Genomic DNA, 24,052 nt, shown 5'->3' on the forward strand with positions numbered 1-24,052 from the left:
GATGGTTTCTCCACAAGTAATGGATGGGGCAAGGACTGAAGGGACCTGGGGTAATAATATTTTCTTGGAATGTTTTCTTGAAGGCATAGAGAAAAGTAATTATATCACCATTTTACAACCAACTTTCTTATAAGGATAACATGTTTTTGTAGTGCCTCCCAGCCCCTCTTTCCCCCATCATCTTTTTTTTAGACAGGTTTCAGATCGGTGTCACGCCATGTGTGCATTTCCTTAAATGTAAATGTAAATGTAAATGTAGTGGTACTTGTATAGCGCACGAATCACCATGAGGCATCTCGGCGCTTAAAAACATGACGCATGATTGGTTCCACCTCAATGGGTTTCGCAACATTCCAATAATGTTGTGGTAGGTTGGTGCAGGAAATGCACCAATAGCGTGGAAGTTAAATGTTATAATTAGTCTGCAGTGTCTATTTACACCACCCACGTATGTGTCTCAGGTATATGGTGCCTGAGAACACCTTTATGTTTGGTTGGCTGCAGTTATAAAGACTGCAGTGACACATGGGAGAAAAAAGTACCCTCTTACGTAGGAAACCTACTTTTATACCCAAAATACATCACCAACAAAGTGTGCCTTCTAAAGTAAAATTGAGACATACTGAATATTAGAGGAACGTATGTCTCCACATTGTACGGTAGTCAAACTGAAGTCTCCATAATGTTGGAAAAGGAGATATATGGGGGTCAATAATACAGATATAAAGAGACACTTGAACATCAGGATTCTAAGAATTCCAACATGGCAACGATGGACCATTATCCAAAGGCATAGTCAAAATGATGTGTTTTGGTAAGAAATGAGGAATCAGACGCGGTCCACTTCCTGGAAAAATATGTGATCGCCAGGGAGAGAGATCAGAATCTGGATATCATTGTGAGGGGTAGTGGACACACAGTCCTGCAAGCGGTGACTACAGTGCAAACAAATGGCTCCAAAAACAAAACAAATCTGAATAAAGAGAAGACACAAAAGGGTTCATTGCAGCTTGGTACAGCTTTGATGGGGAAAGAAAACGCTGGTGCAACACACAAAGTTGCTAGACTTCTGCTGCAGCGTCAGTGTATTTCTTATGCTGAGCCTGGCACCGCCATCACTGGACGGCACAACATTAGACAGGGCTTAACAAGAACCTGCTCACTTTCCATCGAGCTGGTAACAGCAGATTCTTGTTGGGGACCTCCGCTCTTCGGACCCCGACCCCACCACCTCATTGAGTGGCCCGAAAAGCAGCTGTCCATGCCTGCTGCACTCTCCTAGGATCGCATTAGTGGAGAAAGCACTGCCAGTTGAACCAGACTACAGTGAGACACAACTGACAGTTCCTTCAAGGAAGAGTATCCCAGAGGTACCAGAAAACAGCAAACAGAGGAGCGGCCACTGTAAGATGATCAAAGTTTCTGCTCTGACGACCTCAAGGTACAAAGGTTCATGGTCACTGAATATTAATGACAGACCAACGTAGCATACCTGCAACCACGCGTGGAGAAATATATGTCATCAGCAGAGCAGCAAACATGTCTCAAATATGCCCTGGGAATCATATCTGTCTGGTACAGTGGATCCTGGGACATCCTCTCCAAAGAGCATGAGGAAAGCCCGTGCCACTCACTGCGGACATGATGGACTCGAGAAGGAGGGAGAAGGGGGGAAGAGCACCCAAATTCTAGCAAGATCCAAAGTTTGAAAAGCACTATCTAAAGAAGCTGATACAAGCAAATGTAGCCTCTATAGGCTTTTGGAAAGTAGATGATTAACAGGCATAGCCAGGGCTCTTTTCTGTATAATATCAGGAGAAGTTTAAGAGATGCAACCTCAACCCAAATCCTAACGTAAAGGGACCACCAAGTAGGTATACAAGGTAGAGCTCACGTGCATGGAAGATCAGTGTTCCCATGTCTCAAAGCACTCAACACACACACATATTCTTATACACACTTGAAAGGGTTTGGACTACAGTACCCCATTAGCTGTCCTTCTGTCCCTTGTGATTCATGAATTGACAAGGTAGTTCTTAAAGGGCACAGATGCACAGAAACTGGGTGTTTTGGCTGATGAGGGCAACCCTCAGAAATCAATAATCTTTATGAATAAGACAGAGGGGGAATAGAAAGGATGTGTATCCTGTACAGCCCTACCCTTGCTGCCTGTGTCTGGGTAGTAGGTAGGAACCTGGGACATGCACTCAGTCCCAAACTGGCGCTGGTTGTCAAGATGAATTGCCTGCCCAGTGTGTGACAGTAAGCACTGCAGAGGAATGCCAGGCCTCCAGTATATCAGCCCACAAGGCAGGATCTATCTTGATAGAAAAAGACTCTAGAAACCACTTTGTTGTTTCCACATAGCCACACATACACTGCATAAACCTTTTACAGAATATTTCAATGGATGTGTGGGAGTGATGGTGTCAGGGTAGGGTATGTGGAAAGGAAAGAAGGAGAGGAAGGAAAGAAGTAGAAGGTGGAAGGGAGTGGAGTGAAAGAAGGTAAGAGAAGGAAAGGCATGTCTGCCCTTCTTACAGCAGGGACTAGTAGCTGCTTTGCGCTATTGGTAAAACACTAGTGTGGTTGCCTACTTCCTGGTCATGGCCCATCCTCAGACGGTAAGCATTGTGACAAAAGGGAGGGACAAAGTAGTAACACATGTCAGATGTGGTTCAACCCTGTGAAGAATTAGCTAGAGAGCCTTCTCTTTTGGATGACCTCTCCTGCTCCTTGGTTCATAACTCAGCATGCTCTGCTTGTTGACCAAAGAAGAGCAAGTTTAGATTCCCAACAAGCTTCGGCAGCTAGAAGGAAGCTTGTCCATTCCTCAGACTGGATAGTTTTGGTTATGATAGTGCAATGGGAGTGATTGTACTTCAGCATGAATAAAGTTTACTGGAACTGTCATTCAATTTGAACTACTTACTCACATCTGGAGCGCTAACAACTTGCTAAAATCCTGGTTTCTATGAGCCGAGAACTCTTACTTTTCCTGCCACAGAATTGACTTGCTTTGCGCTTAAACGTTCTTTCAATCTAGTGCATGAGGATCAGACTGTGACGCTTTGGGGACTACCATCTTTTCATTGTTTCTTCACAGGACATACCTGGAAGAAGAGTTGACCAAGGCCCGAGCAAACCCCAAACTACGGAAGGACATGTACAAGAAGATGATTGAAGTGGACCCCCTCGCGCCCACAGAGGAGGAGAACGCACACCAGGGAGTGACTAAGCCGCGCTATATGCAGTGGAGGGAGACCATCAGTTCGACTGCAACCCTAGGTTTCAGGATTGAGGGTATCAAGGTGAGCCACTTACCATCCAACCGTATGAGAGTAAGGAATTTAATATTGCAATGCCAATTTTGTGTTCTAATTTTAAATTCTAAATCATTATATACACCCTTATTTTAGACATACCTTTTCATCCTCATCCTTTCTTTCCTGATATAACACACTGACATGCTTCAATAGATGGATATTTGTGTATGTGTATAGCATGTATTTATTTCATAGTTTTCTGTGGGGCTACCACAGCAGAGGAAGTATTAGTGCTTTCACAAGGGAGATAGGTTTGTACAAATTATTTGATGTGAAATGTAGGCCTTTAAAACATTGTCATAACCTATGTGACAAACACATATAGTGTAGGTGAAGCTGGAAGTGAAGGACCTCTTGAAAATACGGAGATTGGGTACAGATCTTATGTTGGCCACTCATCATCCTGTGATCCTGTGCAAATCACGTAATCTCCTAGTGCCTGAAAAATTGAATGTGGCCATCTGTAATGCAACTGAGGCTCCTGTAAAGCGCTCTGATACCTTCAGGTCGAGTTTGTGCTAAGTAAAACTCTCCTCCCCGCCCAAACAAACCACTGAATAATTGATTCCACATTGTTGAAGTTTCAAACCTTTCCATGAGGAGACACTTCTTGTTTCTGCAGCCCATTTGGCCCTACGAGAGGACTAGCAACCTGAAGAGGTCTGTTAGGTGAATCACTTGGTGTGCAAAAAGCATATTATGACTTTGATCCTCGCAACAGGCAGGACCTTGGGTAGTTGAATAAGTATTGGGGAGATATGATCATATTTCCTCGTGGAAGAGATGTGTTTTGCCATTCGTTTGGAAAGTTTAATTTTGTAATGTGCTGCATCCAGTTTAAACTCCTTCCCAGAATTGTTCAAGGAGTATTGGACTGAATGGGGATCTCAGCCAGGCGGATGAGATATAGGGAAACCGAAGGACAAATGCTTTTGAATTCTGGAGACACCCTAGTTTTGTAAATCGTGGTAAACTCCTTCAATAAATGCACCAAGGAGTAATAAAACATATGAATAAACGAAGATTCTTGGATTTAGCAGGAAGCAGAGGTAGAGAGGTCTGTCTTCCTTGGGGTTGTGGTTGAATCCCCCTGAACAGGGGAAGGAAAATAGGATGCAATTGAGGGTACCAGCCTGAAAGGTAACTGATTCTGCCCCTTCTTTCCCAGCTACTGTGAGGAGAAACAATTTGATGGTAACTTTTTATTGTTGTTGGTTTTGGTGCACGTGTGACTCTGGTGCCTCCTTTTCTAATGCACATGAACTAACATTAACCTCTACAACTCAACTGAGTAAGAGGAAAAGGAGGGAGAAGGAGAAAAGGAAGCTAAAGGAGGAGACTAGGGGCAATAATAATATCAGATTTTTGTGGCAATGCCTCCTTTCTCACTTCTGGTTTCACTGCCCACGAACTTTAGGAGCCGCACTCTGCTTCATTTCATACGTAGGAGTGGATCTGTTGTAATACCTTGCTGTCATCTGGGACCATGGAATCGACGGATGTCATGATGTTTCTTGGTTGGAAACCAGTTTTTTTCTTACGACTAGCTGCATATGTCACTGACTTCATTGCCTAGTATTTTGGAGGATTTTCTCCCTGTGCAGGACCACACCAGTAGGCCCATGCACGATGTGCCGCCTAGTCCAGGCCTGACTTTACATTGTGAGGTCAAACCTGAGGCTGCCACACATAATGGGGCTAGTGGGCATGTCCAGCCTATCACCTGATGTTCTGGGCTTCAGAGACACTCTCCTGACTGTCAAAGAGATTGCCACTGTTCCTGGAGGTCTAGATTCACTGGCCACAAACGCCTGAACGCTCCTCTATTCAGATTATCACTAGGCATGCTTATGTCTTCGCAGGTTCTTGCCCATCAGTGCTGCGACACCTGGAAGCAGGAAGGACCAGGAGGAGGCCCAACTGTCGTTTGAAGCCCTGACTTTCATGAATGCTCTTTTAAATCTTAGAAATGTCTCCTATTCTTTCTTCTTGCTGCACTACTGACCAGCAGCAGCAGCGTCTGTGCCCCTCCTTCTGTATGCATATATTTCCATGTATATCTATCCCATAGTAAGGCCTCAACAACATGCTCCATCGCAATATAAAGGCAGACTGTTGCGTTGTAATTCATTCTTGTCTTTCCCTTAGAATTGTCCCCCATTGGTCCCCATTCCCATATCCCCATGCGCCTGCATTGTGATGCAATCAGCTGGCATTCGAGAATGCCAGCTGATTTCAATGACAGCTATTGCCTTTCACAGTTGACAGCCAGCTGCGAGTGCACACTGTACCGCCCCTGAGTTTCTGGTGTGTTGTCTTTCTTTGCCTTCTACTAAATAAAGATCTTCAATCTTCGTTGTGTCAGAAGAATCCTTTCAATTATGGCGACGAGATTCTGAGACAGCACACCGATGAATCCATGCGTAACTTGTATGCAGTTGGTGAATGCCTTTCCTGTGATGTATTTCTACACAAGCGGCATCGCAAAATTAAAGTGAGATTAAACGAAATTCCTACAACGTACGCCTGTGGTGATTTGAGGATTTACACAGTGCTGGGATTTCACATCTGGATTTGTCTACGACCAAGTGTGGTCTCTTCAACAGTCTCAATAGGTATTTGATGTCAGCGAGATTCCTCAGCGTACGCTTGTGTTGATTGGATGATTCACACTGTGCGCTCACCTTCGGACTCATCTGTGACCAGGCATGGCCTCTTCGGCATTCCCCTGAGATACTTGAGGACTTCTGTGGCGCACTTCAATTCATGTGCGTGTAGCCGCCTACGTCTTACCCTATGTACTAGCATGCCATCTTGTATGAGGATAATCTCAAGGGGTGGTTATCGTTCTACCTGTTCGACGTGACGCACGTCCTCTGTGCGGGCAGCCATTTTAGAAGTGCTACAACCCTTTCGTAGATATCGTAGGGTGGGTTGCAGTCCACTTGCTCAGGTGCTACACACTGCATCTGTGCATACTTCCTGTTTGCAGTGCAAAACAAAGCTTGCGGTCAGCTCACTCCCTTACACAAGCAATCTTGTGGCCGATCCTTGCAGCTTCAACATCGCCCAAGTGGGTACAAGCATACAGGTGAGGAATAAAAAATTAGCTAGCTATCGCGCCAAGAATTTTCAGTTCTATTAAGGACAGGGAGGCGAGGATTATGCTTTCTCTTTCATTTAACGCTACACACAGCAGCCAATGAAATCTTTGTATAACATATCAAAAACTACATTTCCCATGATGCAAACACCACATCACTTCCTGTCATAGCCCATAAGAGCCAGCCAATACCGGATATCCTCCTCTTTCTTTGCTTCGAACAGTAAGTCCATAGAATAACTTAAGTCCAACAAAAAAAACATCCTCCAACATGGAATAACAGCCAACTGGAAAGAACTCCTTTTCAACAGGAAGCATATTTAGTCCATCTTCTTCTCAGAACCTGGAAGAATGAGAAAGAACGCCCGTAAATTCTGCATAAACAGATTAAAAAGTAATGGCTGGGCAAAGTATTACAATACATGTAATATATGCGGGTGGGATAATCCTCGCCTCTGTGTCCTTAATAGAATTGAAAATTCTTGGCGCGATAGCTAGCTAATTTTTTATTCTATTACAGGACCGGAGGCTTCATATTATGCTAGTTTAATGCTCTTGAAACACTACAGAGGAAATATCACCCACCGGTTTGTAATAAAACTGTTTGAAAGTAGATTATGAGGACCAATCAGCCGAATCCATAATGTCCTGAACAGTAGATCCTAACATAAAACATTTAGAGGCCATGGCGCCACGAACAGAGTGCGCCCCAAAAACCTGGGTATCAATACCCGCCTCCTGCATCACATATTTCATCCATCTGGCTATAGTAGCCGCAGTAACAGGTTTGAATGGCTTCTGCAGAGCAATCAATAATTGTGTGACACCTGTAGGCCGAATAGACCTTGTACATTCCTCATAGGCCTTAAGGCATTGCACCACACAAAGCTTAACATTACTTGGAAAAGCATGATAATTAACACTTCTAGACATAGTCTTGGTTCTGGCAGTAATATTAAAAGAGACTCCTTCCGGAGTAAATACTCTACCTGTAATGTCCAAAGCCTTGACATCCGATGACCGTGTACATGCCGCAGACATAACAGCATAGCCAACTTGGCTGAGAGTTGTTTCCTTGTTAACATGTCATTTAGGGGCCAAAGATTGAACAGGGAAAGAACTAGAGAGATGTCCCAGGTTTAGGTTTAGGCGGATTCGCTATTCTAATACCTTTCCGAAGCTTACAAACAAGCGGATGCATACCTACAGGTTTACCTTCAATTTGAGAGTGACCTGCCGAAATCGCGGAACGGAAATTATTGACGGAGTGATATGCTAAACCCTCCGAAGCTTTCAGGGAACGAAAGTTTACAATGCAGGGTAATCCTGCCCCCATGGGATCCACGTGTTGTTCTACGCACCAACGAACCCAGCATTTCCAGGCTAAAGAGTATCTCTTTCTGGTGGAAGAAGCCCAAGCTTGATTGATAAAGGCTGAAGCTTGCTCCGAAAATCCTGGCATTTACCAACGTTGCCGGAAAGTCTCCAGGCCATCAGGGACAGATGCCTCGACATTATCATCGGATGTGTCTCTCCTTATTACGAACACGCAAAGTAAAAGTGTACCCTTCAGAGGAACGCATCCAGAAGATTTTGACACTGACTTCACAACTAAAGAAAAGAAAGTCCACTTCAGTAAGGATATTCAAGTCATTGTTGGGGATGATGTCATTCTGCATCCCCTTAGTTCCGAATTGACGGCTTCACATGCGGCCTCTTCAACAACTTCTCGACCTTCAATGGGTGCAACGTCAAGGTTCCTTTGAGGATTGGATCCTCATCAATCGTCAGATAAAGAAAGCATTGTCATGGTGGGGAATAAGACAGAACTTATCGGAAGGTCTGCTTTTCGAGACCCAACTCCCAGTTATGTAATGACAACAGAAGCCTCACTGCAAGGATGGGGAGCTCACCTCCAAGATTTGGAAATCCAAAGACATTGGAGCAAGCAAGAGGCTCAATAGCACATCCACTTATTGGAGCTAAAAGCGGTCTTCTTGGGTCTCCAGGCCTTTCTTCCCAGGATTCATGACTCACCAGTCCTAGTAAGAACAGACATCACAGCAACAATGTTTTATCTAAAAAAACAAGGGGGAACAAGATTAAAGCCCATATGGGCGCAAGCTCAAAAAATTTAGAAATGGTTTCTAGTGCACAATATTTCTTTGCAGGTTCAACATGTTCCCGGAATTCCCTATACAAGAGCAGATTCGCTGAGCAAATCAGAAGGCGTTGGTCACAAATGAGAACTGAATCAGAATCAACTCAGTCAAGTATTTCACTTATGGGGCACCCTAGATCTGGATCTGTTTGCCAATAGAAACAACAAAAAATGCAAACAGTTTGCAAGCAGATTCCCTCAGCCAGGATCTTGGGGAATTCTCTTCAGCTCCATTGGACAGGAATGTTCGCATATGCATTTCCCCCATTCCCGCTGATCCCGAAGGTGCTCAGGAAAATGAGATCGGAACCATGTCACCTAATTCTGATAGCCCCTTCATGGCCAAGACAATTCTGGTTCTCTGAGCTCCTTCAGATGTTAGTGACTCCCAGAGTGCTCTATCCTCTAATTCCAAATCTAATTTCCATGAACAGGGAGCAAGTTCTTCATCCTCAGTTGACCTCACTGAGCTTGTCGACATGGAACCTCATGAGCACGAATTTCAGTCCTTGAATATTACCCAAGAATGCAGAGATATTCTCTCTTACTCTCGTGCAATTTCCACAAATAATACTTAGGTGGCAAAGTGGAAAAGGTTTTGCCACCGGTGTTAGAGGCAATCTCTTAATCCCTTGCACTCTTCTACGGAGCACGTTCTTCCTTACCTATTGCATTTAGCCAAGGCAGGCCTTTCTCACGCATCTGTCAAAGTGCATCTTGCTGCCATTTCGAGATATCGCAGAAGGCCGAATCATTCATCTCTTTGGTCTCAGAGAGTGATAAAGGAATTCTTGAAAGGATTATTCAGAGTTTTCCCTCCAATTAAACATCTGTCAGTGCCGTGGCAACTTAACACAGTTCTGGCACAGCTCATGAAACCACCTTTCGAACCAATTCACAAACCTGAGCTGCAGTTTGTATCTTGGAAGGTGGCATTACTCCTGGCTCTGACGTCAGCCAGAAGACTCAGTGAGATTCAGACTTTTTCCATCACAGAGCCTTTTCTTCAGTTCAAAACAGACAAGGTGATCCTAAGAGCAAATCCTAAATTCAGTCCGTAGGTCCCTTTGGATTTTCACCTTAATGAACCTGTTGTTCTACCATCATATTTTAAAAACCCATATTCGGCTGTGGAAAAAACTTTGCACACATTGGATTTCAAGAGATGTTTAAAGTTTTATATTGACAGAACAAAGTCCTTTAGAAAGACAAATCAATTGTTAATAGTGTTTGCTAGTCCCAAGAAAGGTTTGGCTCTGCCAAAGACTAGCATATGCGGATGGATATTCTCAGCCATTACTTTATGCCACAAGAAAGCCGGAATTCCTTTGCATTCAACAATTCGAGCTCACTCATCCAGAAAAACGGCGACTTCGGCCGCATTGTTTGCAGGAGTATCGCTCCCGGATATTTGCAGAGTGGCAAAGTGGACAAATATCCACACGTTTACCAATCACTACTGTCTGGACACAGCTTGGAAAGCGTAACCAGCAGTGGGACAAGCCGTACTATGTCACCTGTTCATTAAGGTATTTTTCTTATCATTTCTAAAAAATGCTATTTTTTCTTGTTAATGTCTTCGTATATATTGCATTGGATAGTAATATGTTATTATATGCTACATGCTGAGACACACAATCCATGTTATCTTCCAGACGGTATTTTAGCCTCGCAATGAGGAAGCAGAGCCTTAGGAAAAGAGGGTTCTATCCTGGAACCGCTTCCTTGTATGAGTACTGCTATCTATTCTGATACAAGCAAGTGAATCTATGAAAGGTTCAATACTGGAGAAGAAACAAGTTACTTACCTGTACACTATGGTTCTCCAGTATTGATATCTTTCATAGATTCACATGCGACCTGCCCGCCTCCCCGTTTCTCAGGTAGACCATTTTTTATCTCTGGAAACTTCCTTGACTCACACTATGGGCTGGAAATCTGAGTTATGATTGCTCTGCTAGGGATTGTGATCTCAGGGCTGGCGTCTCATTGGCTGGCATTTGGTCCTGATAATTATGGTACTGGGCTACCAAAGTCTATGCTTATCTATGGTTTCTATGCAGTTTTTTCTTCTTACAGCTATTTATTTCCTTTTCCGTGAGAGCCCCACCATGACGACGGGGAAGATACAAGCATGTGAATCTATGAAAGATATCAATACTGGAGAATCATAGTGTACAAGTAAGTAATTTGTTTCTTGTGGAACATAACATAGGATAGGATAAAAATGTATAAAGTGCACTAATACCCATGGGTGTCAAGGCGCTAGGCAGACAGAGAGGAAAAAGAAAGTCACAGATGTGCCAACTATGTTGCAAAAAGCCATGTCTTCAGCAGCTTTCTGAACACCAGAAAAGATTCCGCATTAGAGATAGAGGGGGGCAGGGTGTTCCAGAGTTTAGCGGCCGTCACAGAGAAGGAGCATCCGCCCCATCTGACCTTGCGAAATTTAGGAGAGATCAGTTTTCTCTGGGAGGAGAATCTCAGGCTCCTTCTTGGCGTCTACCATTGGAACATGGTTTCCAGCTGCAGCGAGCCTTTGCTGTGCAAAGCCCTATAGACCGTACCAAGGACTTTGAAGGAGATGTTCTTCTTAATGGGGAGCCAATGCAGAGCCCGGATCCCCTCCCTGGCTGATTAATGCTTAGGGATATTAAGGATCAGCCTGGCCACCGTGTTCTGAATGACCTGAAGCTTGTTCAGGAGGCCAAATTGATGTTGAGGTACAACGCATTGCAGTAATCAAGCCAGAAAGCGACTAGAACAATGATGGTGGGTCGATGCAGTTCAGATGGAATATATGGAAGCACCTTTCTAGGAGTTTTCAGGATGTAGAAACAGGTGCTAACAGTGCGGCTGACCGGAGCATCAAACGTCAGACCCTCATCAAAAGTGACCCCTTGCCCTAACCGGGATGGGGAGAGGACCACAGTCTGCCGGCTACCAGGCATTCGACCAGATAGAATTATGTGGACCATAGACTTGAGTTACAGTTTTATCGGCATTAATCTTAAGTGAATTGTTCTTCATCCAGCCGATAATGCTTGCCACATCATGTGTGTTTGTAAAGCGCACGTATCAACCAAGGGTATCAAGCCGCTGAAAAACAGATGTTTATAACTTAATGTATTAAAGTGCAGTATGCAGTCTTGATGGATTGAAGGCTTGAAGAATGGAAAACGTGGCCATTTCAATGTGTTTGATGGTCAGCTCAATGAATGATTAAGCTGATTAATAGTAACATTTTATTTAACAAAATTACGTATTTCTTTTATACCAATTTCCCAAGAACTGGCGATAAATCCAGGGTTAAAAAACATTTGACAAGATGCCTCGAGCCCTAAAAAAGTATTAGAGGTAGTATAATTATAAGAGTGTAAAATAAAAATGGAAAATAAACGTTGTAGTAGATATCTGTGTTGGTAGTAGTCTGTCTAATTGAGTACAGTGACCAACACACTAAGGTTAAAGAAGAAAAGGAGGATTTGAAAGGAGAATCAATGAGTTAAGAAGCACGAAGGGGAGACAAAGAAAGGGGAGAGGATATAAAATAGAGACAGGTAATAAAAAGTGAGAAAAAGATGGGGAGGAGAATGAAAGGAGTGAAAAGAGCATATGTCTAGACCGGGTGACAAGACTGTGTGGCATAGGGATAGGGTAAGAGAAGGTGATGCGGGAACTGAATATATCAGTCTCCACCAAGGAAAAGCAAAAAAGTAATCATAGAAGAACAGTGGCATTACCTGCAGTGCAATTTTATTCAAACAGGAAAGACTTAAGTAATCTAACCTGATGATGTAAAGCACATCTTTCATCAGTACAGAAATGGTAGAAAGGTGAATAGGAGGCTGGCATTCAGCAATACAGCAGAACAACATGAAATGTGAATCTCTGTGTCTGTTCCAAATGTGTTTTCAGTGACCTGGAAGAAAGAAGGACCATCTATCAAGGCTGTGAAGCTTTAAGGATACCTACTTTGGCTCATCTGTGTTCCCATTAGGGTTTGGTGATCAGGTCATCGAGCACACCTTTTGTAGACTGCAGATGCAATATGTAGTGTGAAGCGCAGTTGGTGTGCGTTGATGTATTTACTTTACTGAGACAGTAACATTAATTGTAGAGTTATGGTTTGGCTTTTTGCCTAGGAAATTCGTGCCGTTTGGATGCTTTAGCCTGTCATTAAGTCAGAGTGTTAGTCACTAATTGCCTTGCTCGCTCATTTGTTACACTTTACTCCCATTAGAGCGTCTTGGATGTATGCCTGTTTGTTCATGAAGTAAATATGTTATCATATAGGCGTATTTAAGATGCAAAATGTGACCTTTTGGCAAAAGTATCTGCTATGCATTATTTTGCCTCGTTTTCCTTTCTAATTTCACCACTCACAACACAAACTTAATCTTACAACTTCTTTTCATAAGGGTACAGCTTATCTCTGTTGATACAATTTGCTCAGCAAAGGGGTCCTACTCCCAGGCCAAATATTACTGCACCCCAAGATGTTACTTGATTGTGGAGTTTTCTTTCTACGTCAGCTGAAAGCAACAGGCAAAAAGTTGTGCAGCTATTACCAAACTCGTGCCCTAATAAAAAGGTCAACCCTATTGGCTTTCCCAATATTTGTTGTCCAAGAGCGCTCTGTGCATACTCCTCTGCCAAGCTCCAGAGATAGTAACGTTGTTACAGGACGTTGCTTTGCAACAAGCGAGGTTTGGTACAGTGTGTTTGACTCTGAGGCACATTACAGCTGTCTAACCATGCACACTTTTACATCCATGAGCCATAAATCAATGAGCTAGTTTTACCCCTTTAAGATGGAGCTTTTTCCACTCTTGCAACATCAGATGCTGTAACGCGAAATACAAAAAAAAGCTGACTGGCAGTGTTTTACTTAGGCGCGAACATTATATATTTTTTTTAATAAAAAAAGGATGTTTGACAGGTACACTGATATTTAAGCTTTCAGTGTTCCTGCGCTGGAGCAAGCGTGTGTTCAGACACAAAGAACACACCACAGTATATAATTAAACTCATTAAGGCTGGATAGAGCCTGTTGAGTGTGGGAGGAAAAAAAATAATAATTTCTTATTTTAGGGGCTGATTAGTCTGGATCTGTAGCACTGGCTCTGTGATCAGTTTATAAGAGTAATTTAACCCTTAGTGTACCGAAAGAGATCCTCATATTCAGCAGCCTTGTTTACGAACATACTGGCATACAAGAATGCGCAGAAAAACCTTTATTTACACATTCCTGGGTGCACAAACCCCAGCTATCCACTGTGGAAGATAGAGACCTGATTTCCAACCTTGGCTTCTCCACAGAGTCTTGTTTCAATTAGGTTATCTCCCTGCGCCTCGGTTCCCTCAACTTCCAATAACAGCGGTGCTTAGAAACAGGCTAACAAGCCCCAATTAGTATGTGTTGCGTAATAAACTGGGCATGTCTGACATCGTACCATTGGCGAACATGTCAAACACCATATATTTTTTAATTTATTAATAAAGTTTTATATAGTGCGAACATGCCTGGCATCATAGAGGAGAATTCTCGAATTGCTTGCTCAGCTATGAAAAGTGTAAGTTTTTGTATAAATTTGAAGGTTGAATGTGTATTATTCCACAATTTCAGTTTCTGCCCCTGGATAGCTCTTTTGTTTTGTTTTTGTGAACATGATGGCCATTAGAGTCCTGTGCATGAAAATATATATGTTTTAGCCATGGCTTTAAGTGGGCCGGGAAGAACTGACAGGTCTAACTAGCATTTGCAATGCAATAGGTCTCACATTTGCGAGAGTTTGAGTTATTGGCATTGTAAATGGCAATGCTAATTATTTATTTGTTTTGAAAACCTGCAAGTGGTGCTTATAGTCCTTGCTTACGAGAAGCAAGGCTGACAGTAACTGCGCCTCTTTTACTGCCAGCCTTGCTTCTATAAGTACAAAGTGCCTGTTTAGGCACCGCTTGCAATTTTTCAAAACACATAAATAAAAGTAATTGTCATTTACAATGCCAATAACTCAAACTCTCGCAAGTGCGAGACCTATTGCATTGCAAATGCTTGTTGATCCTGTAATTAGTCTAGCAGCAGAGTTAAGAGAGGGCCTTAGTGGCGCCGACTTAGCTCTGGGTAGGCTTCGAAGGGTTGCTCTCCCATAGTCCAACCTGGGAATCTCTAGAGCTTGAGCAGAAGACTTGAGGTCACCCGGTGGAAGGAAGGGTTTTATTTTTCTTAAGATGCTCGTGTGGAAGTTTGCTCCTTTGGTGGCAGAGCTGATGTTCCATAGGTGGTGTGGAGAAAGACTCTCCAACACATACACTGACAAATGGCCCCTATAGTCATACTGACATACAAAAGGCACACACAAGATGTCTATGTCTATGTATGCATTTTTGCCTGCTGTAGGGGGCTTCACCGTCTGTAAAAGACCCCCTTCCTAAAGTATTGGATTGTGCAGGAGGCCACGGTCTATAATAAGGAAATGAAGCAGGCTACTATCAGCTGATATAGCCTGAGGCAGCAGGGCTATAATGCTGAAAGAGCATGGCACCTACTTAATGTAGACTATTTTAATTCAGCACGCAAAGTACGTTGTCTCAGTCAATGATAAAACTTAGAATGTTGACATTTACACCCTCTCCTGGGGATGTTCCTCAATTGTAACAGTGTAGGTTGTAAGGTTTAAAGAACAATAAACAGACAAATGCTTTAATGTTAGAACAGGGTGTCTTTAGCAGCCATTATTGGCGGTGCGCCATTCACTGTGTAAGGAATTACATCATAATGTAATGGTCTCCTCACCTTTTCCTCTTGGGCTTGCTAGTATGACTGTCACTAAACATGTGGTGTAAAAATATACCACACAACTGCCTTACCTATTTCTCTAGAGCTGCGGTTAGATGGCTCAAGAAATGTGCCAGTGGCATGGAAGTTAAATGTGAGATGTTTGCTAGAGTGTACAGTTACACCACCCACATACATAACACTGTTATGTCCGGCAAGGTTGCGGAGTGAAAGCAACTGTAGTTTCATGTGGTAATGAAACTTTGATTTCTTTTTAGACCTTTAGTAAGTCACCCATAACTGAGCCCAGAAAGCAAGGTGCTTAAGTGAAACATATTACATATTGAAGAAAAGCTTGTCCACACAGTAAGAAGTGTGAAAAACATGTTGTGACTGTGTAGGTCAACTTTAAAAAAAAAAATTTAAACAGACTTTTATTGATTTTCAAAAAGCATACATACAACCCCGCGGGCGTCATGATGAATTAGATGGGAAAGCAGTATGCAGTACAATTGTAGACAGTAACAGTTTCAGCGACCCCCCAGAATTGCCTGCAATCAAAAGAGCTCCACCAAGGATCTTAGGAGCACATTACTAACTCTCATCCATCCCCCCACAGGTAACCCGATATACAGTTCAATTCATCTATATGCGTGGTCCAGTCCAATATTGTAAATCGATATAGAGAACTCCCGAGCCCCAACCCCCTCCCACTTCCTAAACACCCCAACAAAGCCCCCTACCCCAACCACCCACCCAAGTATGCCACCGGTCACTGAAGTACTCAGGGAGTCAATCAGAGTTCCGGCACCACCTATCAGAATCCCTGCTTCACAGGTCGCAATCTATAGCGGATCTGGAACACCAGGGGGAAAGTCCCTATCAGGCTCTCATTGGTCTCAACATGCCTGTATAGGTCAACTTATAATCTTGTGTATAAACTGGAGCTGTGAAATAGAGACCACTGATTGCCTCTCTCTGAGAGCTTTGCTGTCTGCAGAGCATACATTAACTCAGAGATAATATAAGTTAAATGTATGCCATTTGGACATTGCAAAGCGATAAAAAGGCGCTGAGCTCTGCACTGAGCCAGTGCCACTGACTCAAGCCTACAAAATCAGACACAATCTGCTCACTTTCAAATCTAGAGGATCATTGTGTTTTCACAGGTGAGAAGGGTATTTATTTAGCTCCCAAGAGAAGCAGCAGGCACGTGTAGCCACAATCCACGTATCACAAAAAGGGAAGTAGTGCTTATATGTATCAGCTGCTTACCTCAAGACTCCTTTGGCTTCTGTCTGGGGATTTCTGTTCTTAATCTGGCCATTGTCCCTCACTGTGCAGCAGTGACTGGGCCTAGGGATATGGAGAGAACAATTTTAGTGATCTGTGCATTTCCAAAGATGTGGAATTATGGATACAGTAATGTAACTATCACATGTATTCACCAATATGGCTGTCTATTCTTCCAGAATAGCACCTTCCTGTTTTCTGTTGATTTCCAGGGCTTTTGTTAATTGTAGATACTTTTTAATAGGGTAAATCAGGAGGAAGGAGTTTTAGGGATTTTCCCGTGTAAGAAAACCAGCTATTAGTTGGGGTGGAGGGAAGGTGACCGCAAGTTATACATTCACTAACTTGTTAGGTCAAGTCAAAGGTTTCTGTAATTTAAACTGGAACTCAGCCCCTGGTAGCTTTGGCACTGAGCAGACAGGCTTAACTTAAAGAACATATGTAAAGCATTTAGTTATACGAAAACAGTCAAAAAACTAAAAAACAAACATAATGAAAATCCCACTTTAGTTTATAAAATTAGAGAATATTTTCATAAGCAAAATTGTACCAACATGACACAGATCCAATAAGAGGAACCGGAGATATGAATTTTTAACAATTTAAGTAAAAAAGTGCCAAGAAAAAGTAAAGCGCTAATGCTGTTCAAGGGTAGCGGTAGACCCGGACCAAGGTTAAACTTCAGGCTAACTGCGATAGAGCTCGGGTTGGATACATCAAGTGAATTAGCCTGATGAAAGTCTGGAAGTCAAAACGTTCAAAAAAGTTTCTAAATCCCACTTCAGAAAGGGACTTTGTCCCTTTCTGGTAGAAACTAATTTGAAATGTCTGCTACGTCCCTACACAGAATGGGACTTTGTGAGAAGATATATATTCCCATGTGAATCATTGCTGACACTAGCTGCTGCTGTGGGGTCGTAGACCTGATACCTGAAGCAGGTTGATCCCGCTGACACTCTAGAGGTTATAGATTTCTTGCTGAACATTTTCTAAATCCCACCGTAAAATAATACATAATCATTTTTTGGAGGTGTGGGACATTGACCAGGAGGAAGCTGAAATCCAATCTGACGCTGTGGAAGTCAGATACTTTTTTCCTGCTGGTCCATTTGAAGCTCTATTAGTAAAGTTTCTAAAAACTTTCAAACTTTCTGCTGGTACCTAAACAACCACTGGATCACACTTCTAAGGCCTCCAGTCCCTCAGGGGAAGGCACTTAGAGACTCACCGATTGTCAGGCAGAGTCCAACAGCAAGGTCTAGTCTAGGTTCAGTTGCTACTGGTCGGCTGGGCACTTCAGGAAAAAGGCCTCTTGTCGCTTGTGGTGTCCTATAGCCACAGAGGGAGCCTTTGAATACACTTCTTTATCCTTGATCTATGTGGAATAAGACCCAGCCCTTCAGGTCTCCTTACAGGTAGGAAACGAACATGCAGTCCTTCTTCTGTTCTTCCACGAATCCAAAGAGTACTCTGAGGATGGTGCCCAGGATTCAAGCAAGCCGGGCCGAAGAAGGCTGTGATGCCAGAAACCGGTCCCCGGAAGCTTGTTTCCTTCCCAGTATAAGAATTGGCTTGGTAGTTTGGTTTGCCCTGTTCCCATCATGCACTGGGACAGGAACAGACTAATTTGCATATAGCCAGGTTCTGAGCTGGGATGGTGCAGTGAGCTAAAAAACGGTGATGGATTAAAACCATGATCTCTTGACTTGGTAAGAGTATTCTGCATCATTCAGAAGCTCTGTCCATCACCACCCCCCTTTTCCAAAATCGATGGTGCCCAGGGGTGCCACATTTATGATTGGCGCCAGTTAGTAGAGGAGGTAACTTGAGGCTCTTACTGGAGGCAGAGAGAGACATGTCGGTGCCCAAGAAAGGAGTCAAACACTGTTTGCAATTCGTCTGAACCTACAAAAAAATTCTTACAGCATCTGGCTCCTTTGTGGGGCACATAATTGTGTGTTGCAGAATGCAGACATGTATTCTATGTGTAGTTTGTTCAAAGGCCCACAACACTCAAAGCCAACCATCAATCTGTAGCTTATAAGGTTTGCAGTGTCATTGCCACCACGCATTGGCTATGCATCAATTGATAAAGAAAAACAAAAGAATGCAAATTGCAGGTTAATAAAAAGTTTGTCCTTTTTTTATGTATACAAAAAGGGGGGGGGGGGGGTTAGAGAATAAGGGTCCAACAGATTCAAAATCAGGCGGCTCGCCTGATTTATGGGCTCCCCAGGTTCAATCACACGACCCCCTTGCTGCAGTCCCTCCATTGGCTCCCAGTGATGCTTCATTATAGGGTCCTTCCGGTTTTGCTGCGGAACGGGATTGCTGTGACCAGACTAACTACGTGGGAGCACTAAGTTATTGACTATGAGAGGCTGTTGATTCTGCAGGGAAGGAGTGAAGGAAAGGATGATGTTCTAAAAATACCTGGCTAGTGGGTAATGACAACCTGCATGGAGAAAGGACAGAGTGCGCATGACTAGTTTGGGCGGCCTGAGAGGGCCAGCCAAACAATCTTTGCGCACTCACTCAGGAGTTTTATTTATTAATTTATTTATTTAGTGCGTTTTTATATAGTGCGAACATTACCCGAAGGTGTCAGAGCGCTTTACAAAAGAACCAGTTGCATTACATAAGGACTTTGGATTACATGAGATTACATAAGAGTACAAACAGAAAAAATTGCAAATGTACAAGTTGTAAACTCACTCAAGGAAGATACAGTACAAAGGTCTACTACATATACTAGTGGTTAGAGTTATATATATACAAATTGCAAATTCACTCAGGATTACATTTTAACAGCGATTATGCTTGGCCAATTATATATTACATATTTACAGAGCAGGAGATTCTTGGTGTTCAGGTGATGTTGCACTTAGGGGCGGTGGTCTTGGGTCCGTAGGGCTCCCCGAAGAAAACTCTACCTAAAATTACAGCTACATTGGTTGCTGGTTCAGTTAACGCCTTAACCACGGCGGTTTTTCTGCCGCGGTGCGGGCGTTCTAAAGGGTTGGCGGGGCTGTGTCGGCCGTTGGTCGTGCGCAGCACTGGGGAGGGAGAACTCCCGTCGGCCGTTGGCTGACAGGAGCACGGAAGGGGTTAAATGATGTGTAAAACAAGACCAATGGAGCAGGAGTGTGCAAACCACTGCTCCCCTGCCCTGCTCAATGAGCGGAGCAGCCCCGCCCGCCTCCCCGCAATGCACAAAGGAAACATAAAAGTAATACATTTTAGTTATTACCATTTTATGTTTTGGCTTTCTTGCAGTGCGAGCAAGCAGTGGGGCGACGCTCCTCCGCCCTAGTGGAGGAGCTGCCCCCTGCTTTACTGCCAGTCATCCAGTGGTGAAGGGACATCACCTGGTGTCCACTTTCTGATGGAGGAGCCTAGGGTACGCATCAATCCATCTTGCAGCTCCTTCTCATATCACCTTGACTGGTTCTTTGCCTTTGACCCAGTGCACTGCTTCACTGCCTTTATGTTAGGTTATGTATCATATAAATACAACATACATGCATGCATGCGATGCCGATGCAGCTTCTCTGTAGTAGGCAAATAAGCATGATTATGTGCAGCCACTCACAACACCAAACACTTCCCACAGAGGCCATCCTCCCAGGCACACTTGCACAGTCAGGCTACAAACAAGTGGGATGACGCTCAAAAAGCGCTGTGAAACCACATTAGTTAAGAAGGGCGCTAAACAAATATCAGTAACAAGAACACTCAAGAACTTATGGGCACTGTCTCCAGTGCTGCAGGCTTACACAAAATCCACTATCGTCAAACACCGTGTGATACTTGCCCCTTGAAGCGCATTGAAAGAGCAGTAGGACAGAGTACATAATAGTTTTATTTGGCATCCAGTGATTCTACAAACGATAACAAATGTCTTGGAAGTAGAACTTCTCCTTTTTAACAGACTTTGAGAATCACGCCCACGGTCACAGGTCCGTCCTCTTCAACTACGAAGGGCGTTTTCATTTCAGACCTGTGATGTGTCAGGATTCATAAGTGGATGGAGACACAGAATGGTCTCAAAGAAAAATCACTTCCGGAGTAAAGGGAAGTTATGTAAAGTACTGACATCTTGCCCTTCGCCTTCCCCTTGACCGATGTCACGTGTAGCCTGTCTGTGCAGCTGCCAGAAGGCAGCTCTGCGGGTTTCCTGTCTCGCAGAGCTGCTACTACCGAGCCGGATGCTTGTGTTTTGGGGTGTGAGGAAACCCCTCAAGAGATGTCTTAAAACACAGAAAAATAGCAAGCAACAACCGCGTGCAAGAATCGCTTTGCTCCGGACAAAAGTGAAACAAGCCTATATTGTGCAAAGCTTCTGTAGTGCATCTTTTGATTCAGATACCCACGGCATACTTTAATAATAAACATGGAATAACATCTGTGCCTCAGGTTGCTTTAGTAAGTACGGCAGTGTTGAACGACAGCGTTGACGCACAGACTAGGCCAGCGTGCTTCCAAACGGCCTCAGTCTGACATGTCTCACCTGACCGAATATGCAATCTAGGGCCATATCTATCAATGTTAGGTTTTGCGATTCTCAAATAGCGAATTTTTGGAAATCGCTATTTGAGAATCTCAAAACGCTTACAGGTAGATTCATCAAGCATTTTTGCGAGCGCAAACGGTGCGAATCGCACAATTCGGCCGTTTGCACCCGCAAAAATGGCATTTGAAATTCATCAATGGTTCATGAACTCGCAATTTGAAAAATCGCAAATAATTGCCATTTATCAAATTGCGATCGCATTTAAGGAATCTCAATTAGAGATTCCTTAAATGCTATTCATGAACCATTTCAGAATTGCGAATTCGCAATTTTTTGCTGCTATTTACCGCGAAGTCTGTCTTCGTGGTAAATAGCGAAAACTTAGAAAAATGCACTTAAGTGCATTTTTCTAAGTTGTATGTTGCACACGCACATGTCTTTTTGGCTGCTATTTACCGCGAAGTCTGTCTTTGTGGTAAATAGCGAAAACTTAGAAAAATGCACTTAAGTGCATTTTTCTAAGTTGTAACTTAGAAAAATGCACTTAAGTGCATTTTTCTAAGTTGTATGTTACACACGCACATGTCCTCTGGACATGTGTGTGCGCAACATCAGTCTACATTTTCATTTCAGGGGTGCTACAGGGTGTCCTTTGGACACCCCTGGCACCCTTGAAATCGCATCCTTATTTGCGATTAGCAAATTGCTAATCGCAAATAAGGAATACCTCCCCATTCATTCCTATGGGCTTCCCAATAAGGAAGCTGTAGAAATCGCAATTTATTTTGCGATTTCTACATGAATCCCATTTTGCGAGTCTTTAATAGCGATTCCTTAATAATCGCTATTAGGGACTCGCAAAACGGTACATTGATGAATCTGGCCGTTAGTATGTAGGATTTGCAACACATTTTGCGAATCCTACATATTCCTTAATTGCGAATCGCAATTAGCATTTTGCAATTAAGGAATACCTCCCCATTCATTCATATGGACCTAGAGGCTCATAGGAATGAATGGGAAGACATTCTCAATATGCGATTCTCAATTAGAGAATCGCAAATTGAGAATGCAATTTCAAGTGTGCCAGGGTGTCAAAAGGAGACCCTGTTGCACCCCTGAAATGAGCATGGTTGCACATGTGGCGCACATACATACCTAAGGGCATGTGTGTGCTCCACATGCCACTTTGAAAAATGCAAAAGTGCGCATTTTTTAAAGAAATCGCAAATTACCACCAACCTGTAGTTGGTGGTAATTTGCGATTCCTTATACCATATTCGCACAACATGGGTGCCTCATACATTCCATTTAGGAATCGCAATTTGTGATTCCTTAAATTCATTAGCAAAATAAGGAATCACAAATTTTGCGATTCCTTATTTTGCAAGGCAGTTTTTCTTTTATACATACCATGAAGCCTAATTGTGATGGCAAACACCGAAATACTGCGAATTATGGCGTTTGCGATCGCAATTTTGCATGATACATATGTGGCCACATGCATCAGTGTTCCCGTTTGCGAATTCTTAATTGCGAAAATTAAGGAATCGCAATTAAGAATTCGCAAACGGCTATGCATTAAAAAAATCGCAATTTATTTTGCGATTCCTTAATTTTCCTTAATTGCGATTCACAATTTGCGAATCGCAATTAAATAATCCCTTTCCATTGATTCCTATGGGCCTCTAGGATGAATGTGAAGGCATTCTCATTTTGCGATTCGCAAATAAGGAATCGCAAAATGAGAATGCAATTTCAAGGGTGCAGGGGGGTTCAATGGACCCCCCCTGCACCCCTGAAATGTACCTTAAAGTGCTTTTTTCACACACACATGCACATGCCCAAAGGGCATGTGTGTGTTTAAAATGAAACTTTCAAAAATGCACTTTTGTGCATTTTTGAAAGTTTTCCAAAATTACCATGAAGGTTAACTTCATGGTAATTTACCACTTCCAATTTGCGAATTCGCAATTTTAAAAAAGTCATGCATTGCATTTAAGAAATCGCAAAATTGGGGAGGAGCTTTGCGCGCAACCGAGATGGACGCGTGAGCACAGGGCTCCCGAGACCTTCGCCACCTCCCGCATCTATCCTGAACTTTATCCTGATTATACGACGGGTTATTGAAGATGCAACCCAGCTGATCTAATAGCTGCTTTCAAAAATCGATTTGGACTCCGGGAACCATAACTACGGCACTTTGAACTTTTGCGGCCTGTTCCATGGCACTGCCCGGGGCTCGAGTCAATGTGGCACCCAGGTAGTAATTGAACAACAGAGTTAACTTTCGGTTTCGTTTTTGGCTCCTCGGCTTTCTCCTGTCTAGAGCTGCTCTGATGACCCGGGATGCAGTCTGTCCCCGCGACCCCACTGTGTGATTGCCATCGAATGTCTCCAGTTGCGTGAGATCGGGCTGGAATCTGGTGTTTTGGTGAAACTGGTGGGTGAATCGAAGGAGCCATTTTTACCAGGTCCCGCAAGCCCCTCAGGGGGCGCGACATCCGATATGGTGGGCAAACCAGACAGCGAGAAACGGAAGACAAAGACCATGCAACGGGGGGCACTACTCAATCGAATATCATGGATCGCTACACTCATCCCAAGGGGTACCCCGGTGGTACGTGTAGATCTTTGGGAGATGCGGGAGACGACTCGGCGGCCGTGGATGACTTGACCCTGCGTGATGTCATGGGTGCCATTGCTAGTATGAAGACCTCTATCAGCCAACAATATGAGGCTCTGGCCTTAAAGCTTGACACTGTGGCAATTGATGTCAAATTGATCAGGGCGGATTTATCTAAGACAAATGAAAAAGTCAAATCCTTAGACTTGAAGACCTCCAGCCTCACGACTGATGTGTCCGACTTACAGA

At 43.4% G+C, this 24,052-nt stretch overlaps 1 protein-coding gene across 1 annotated transcript in view; it reads left to right on the forward strand.

The window, feature by feature from the left end:
• ITPKA (inositol-trisphosphate 3-kinase A) overlaps positions 1 to 24,052 on the forward strand; it is a 727,443-nt gene that overhangs the window by 516,548 nt on the left and 186,843 nt on the right. Inside the window, exon 4 of the mRNA XM_078659624.1 lies at positions 3,107 to 3,311. Within this exon, the coding sequence (XP_078515750.1) occupies positions 3,107 to 3,311 (205 nt within the window). The remainder of the gene's footprint in view (positions 1 to 3,106; positions 3,312 to 24,052) is intronic.

Source organism: Lissotriton helveticus, chromosome 9 (genome assembly GCF_964261635.1).
Source record: "Lissotriton helveticus chromosome 9, aLisHel1.1, whole genome shotgun sequence".
NCBI lineage: Eukaryota > Metazoa > Chordata > Amphibia > Caudata > Salamandridae > Lissotriton > Lissotriton helveticus.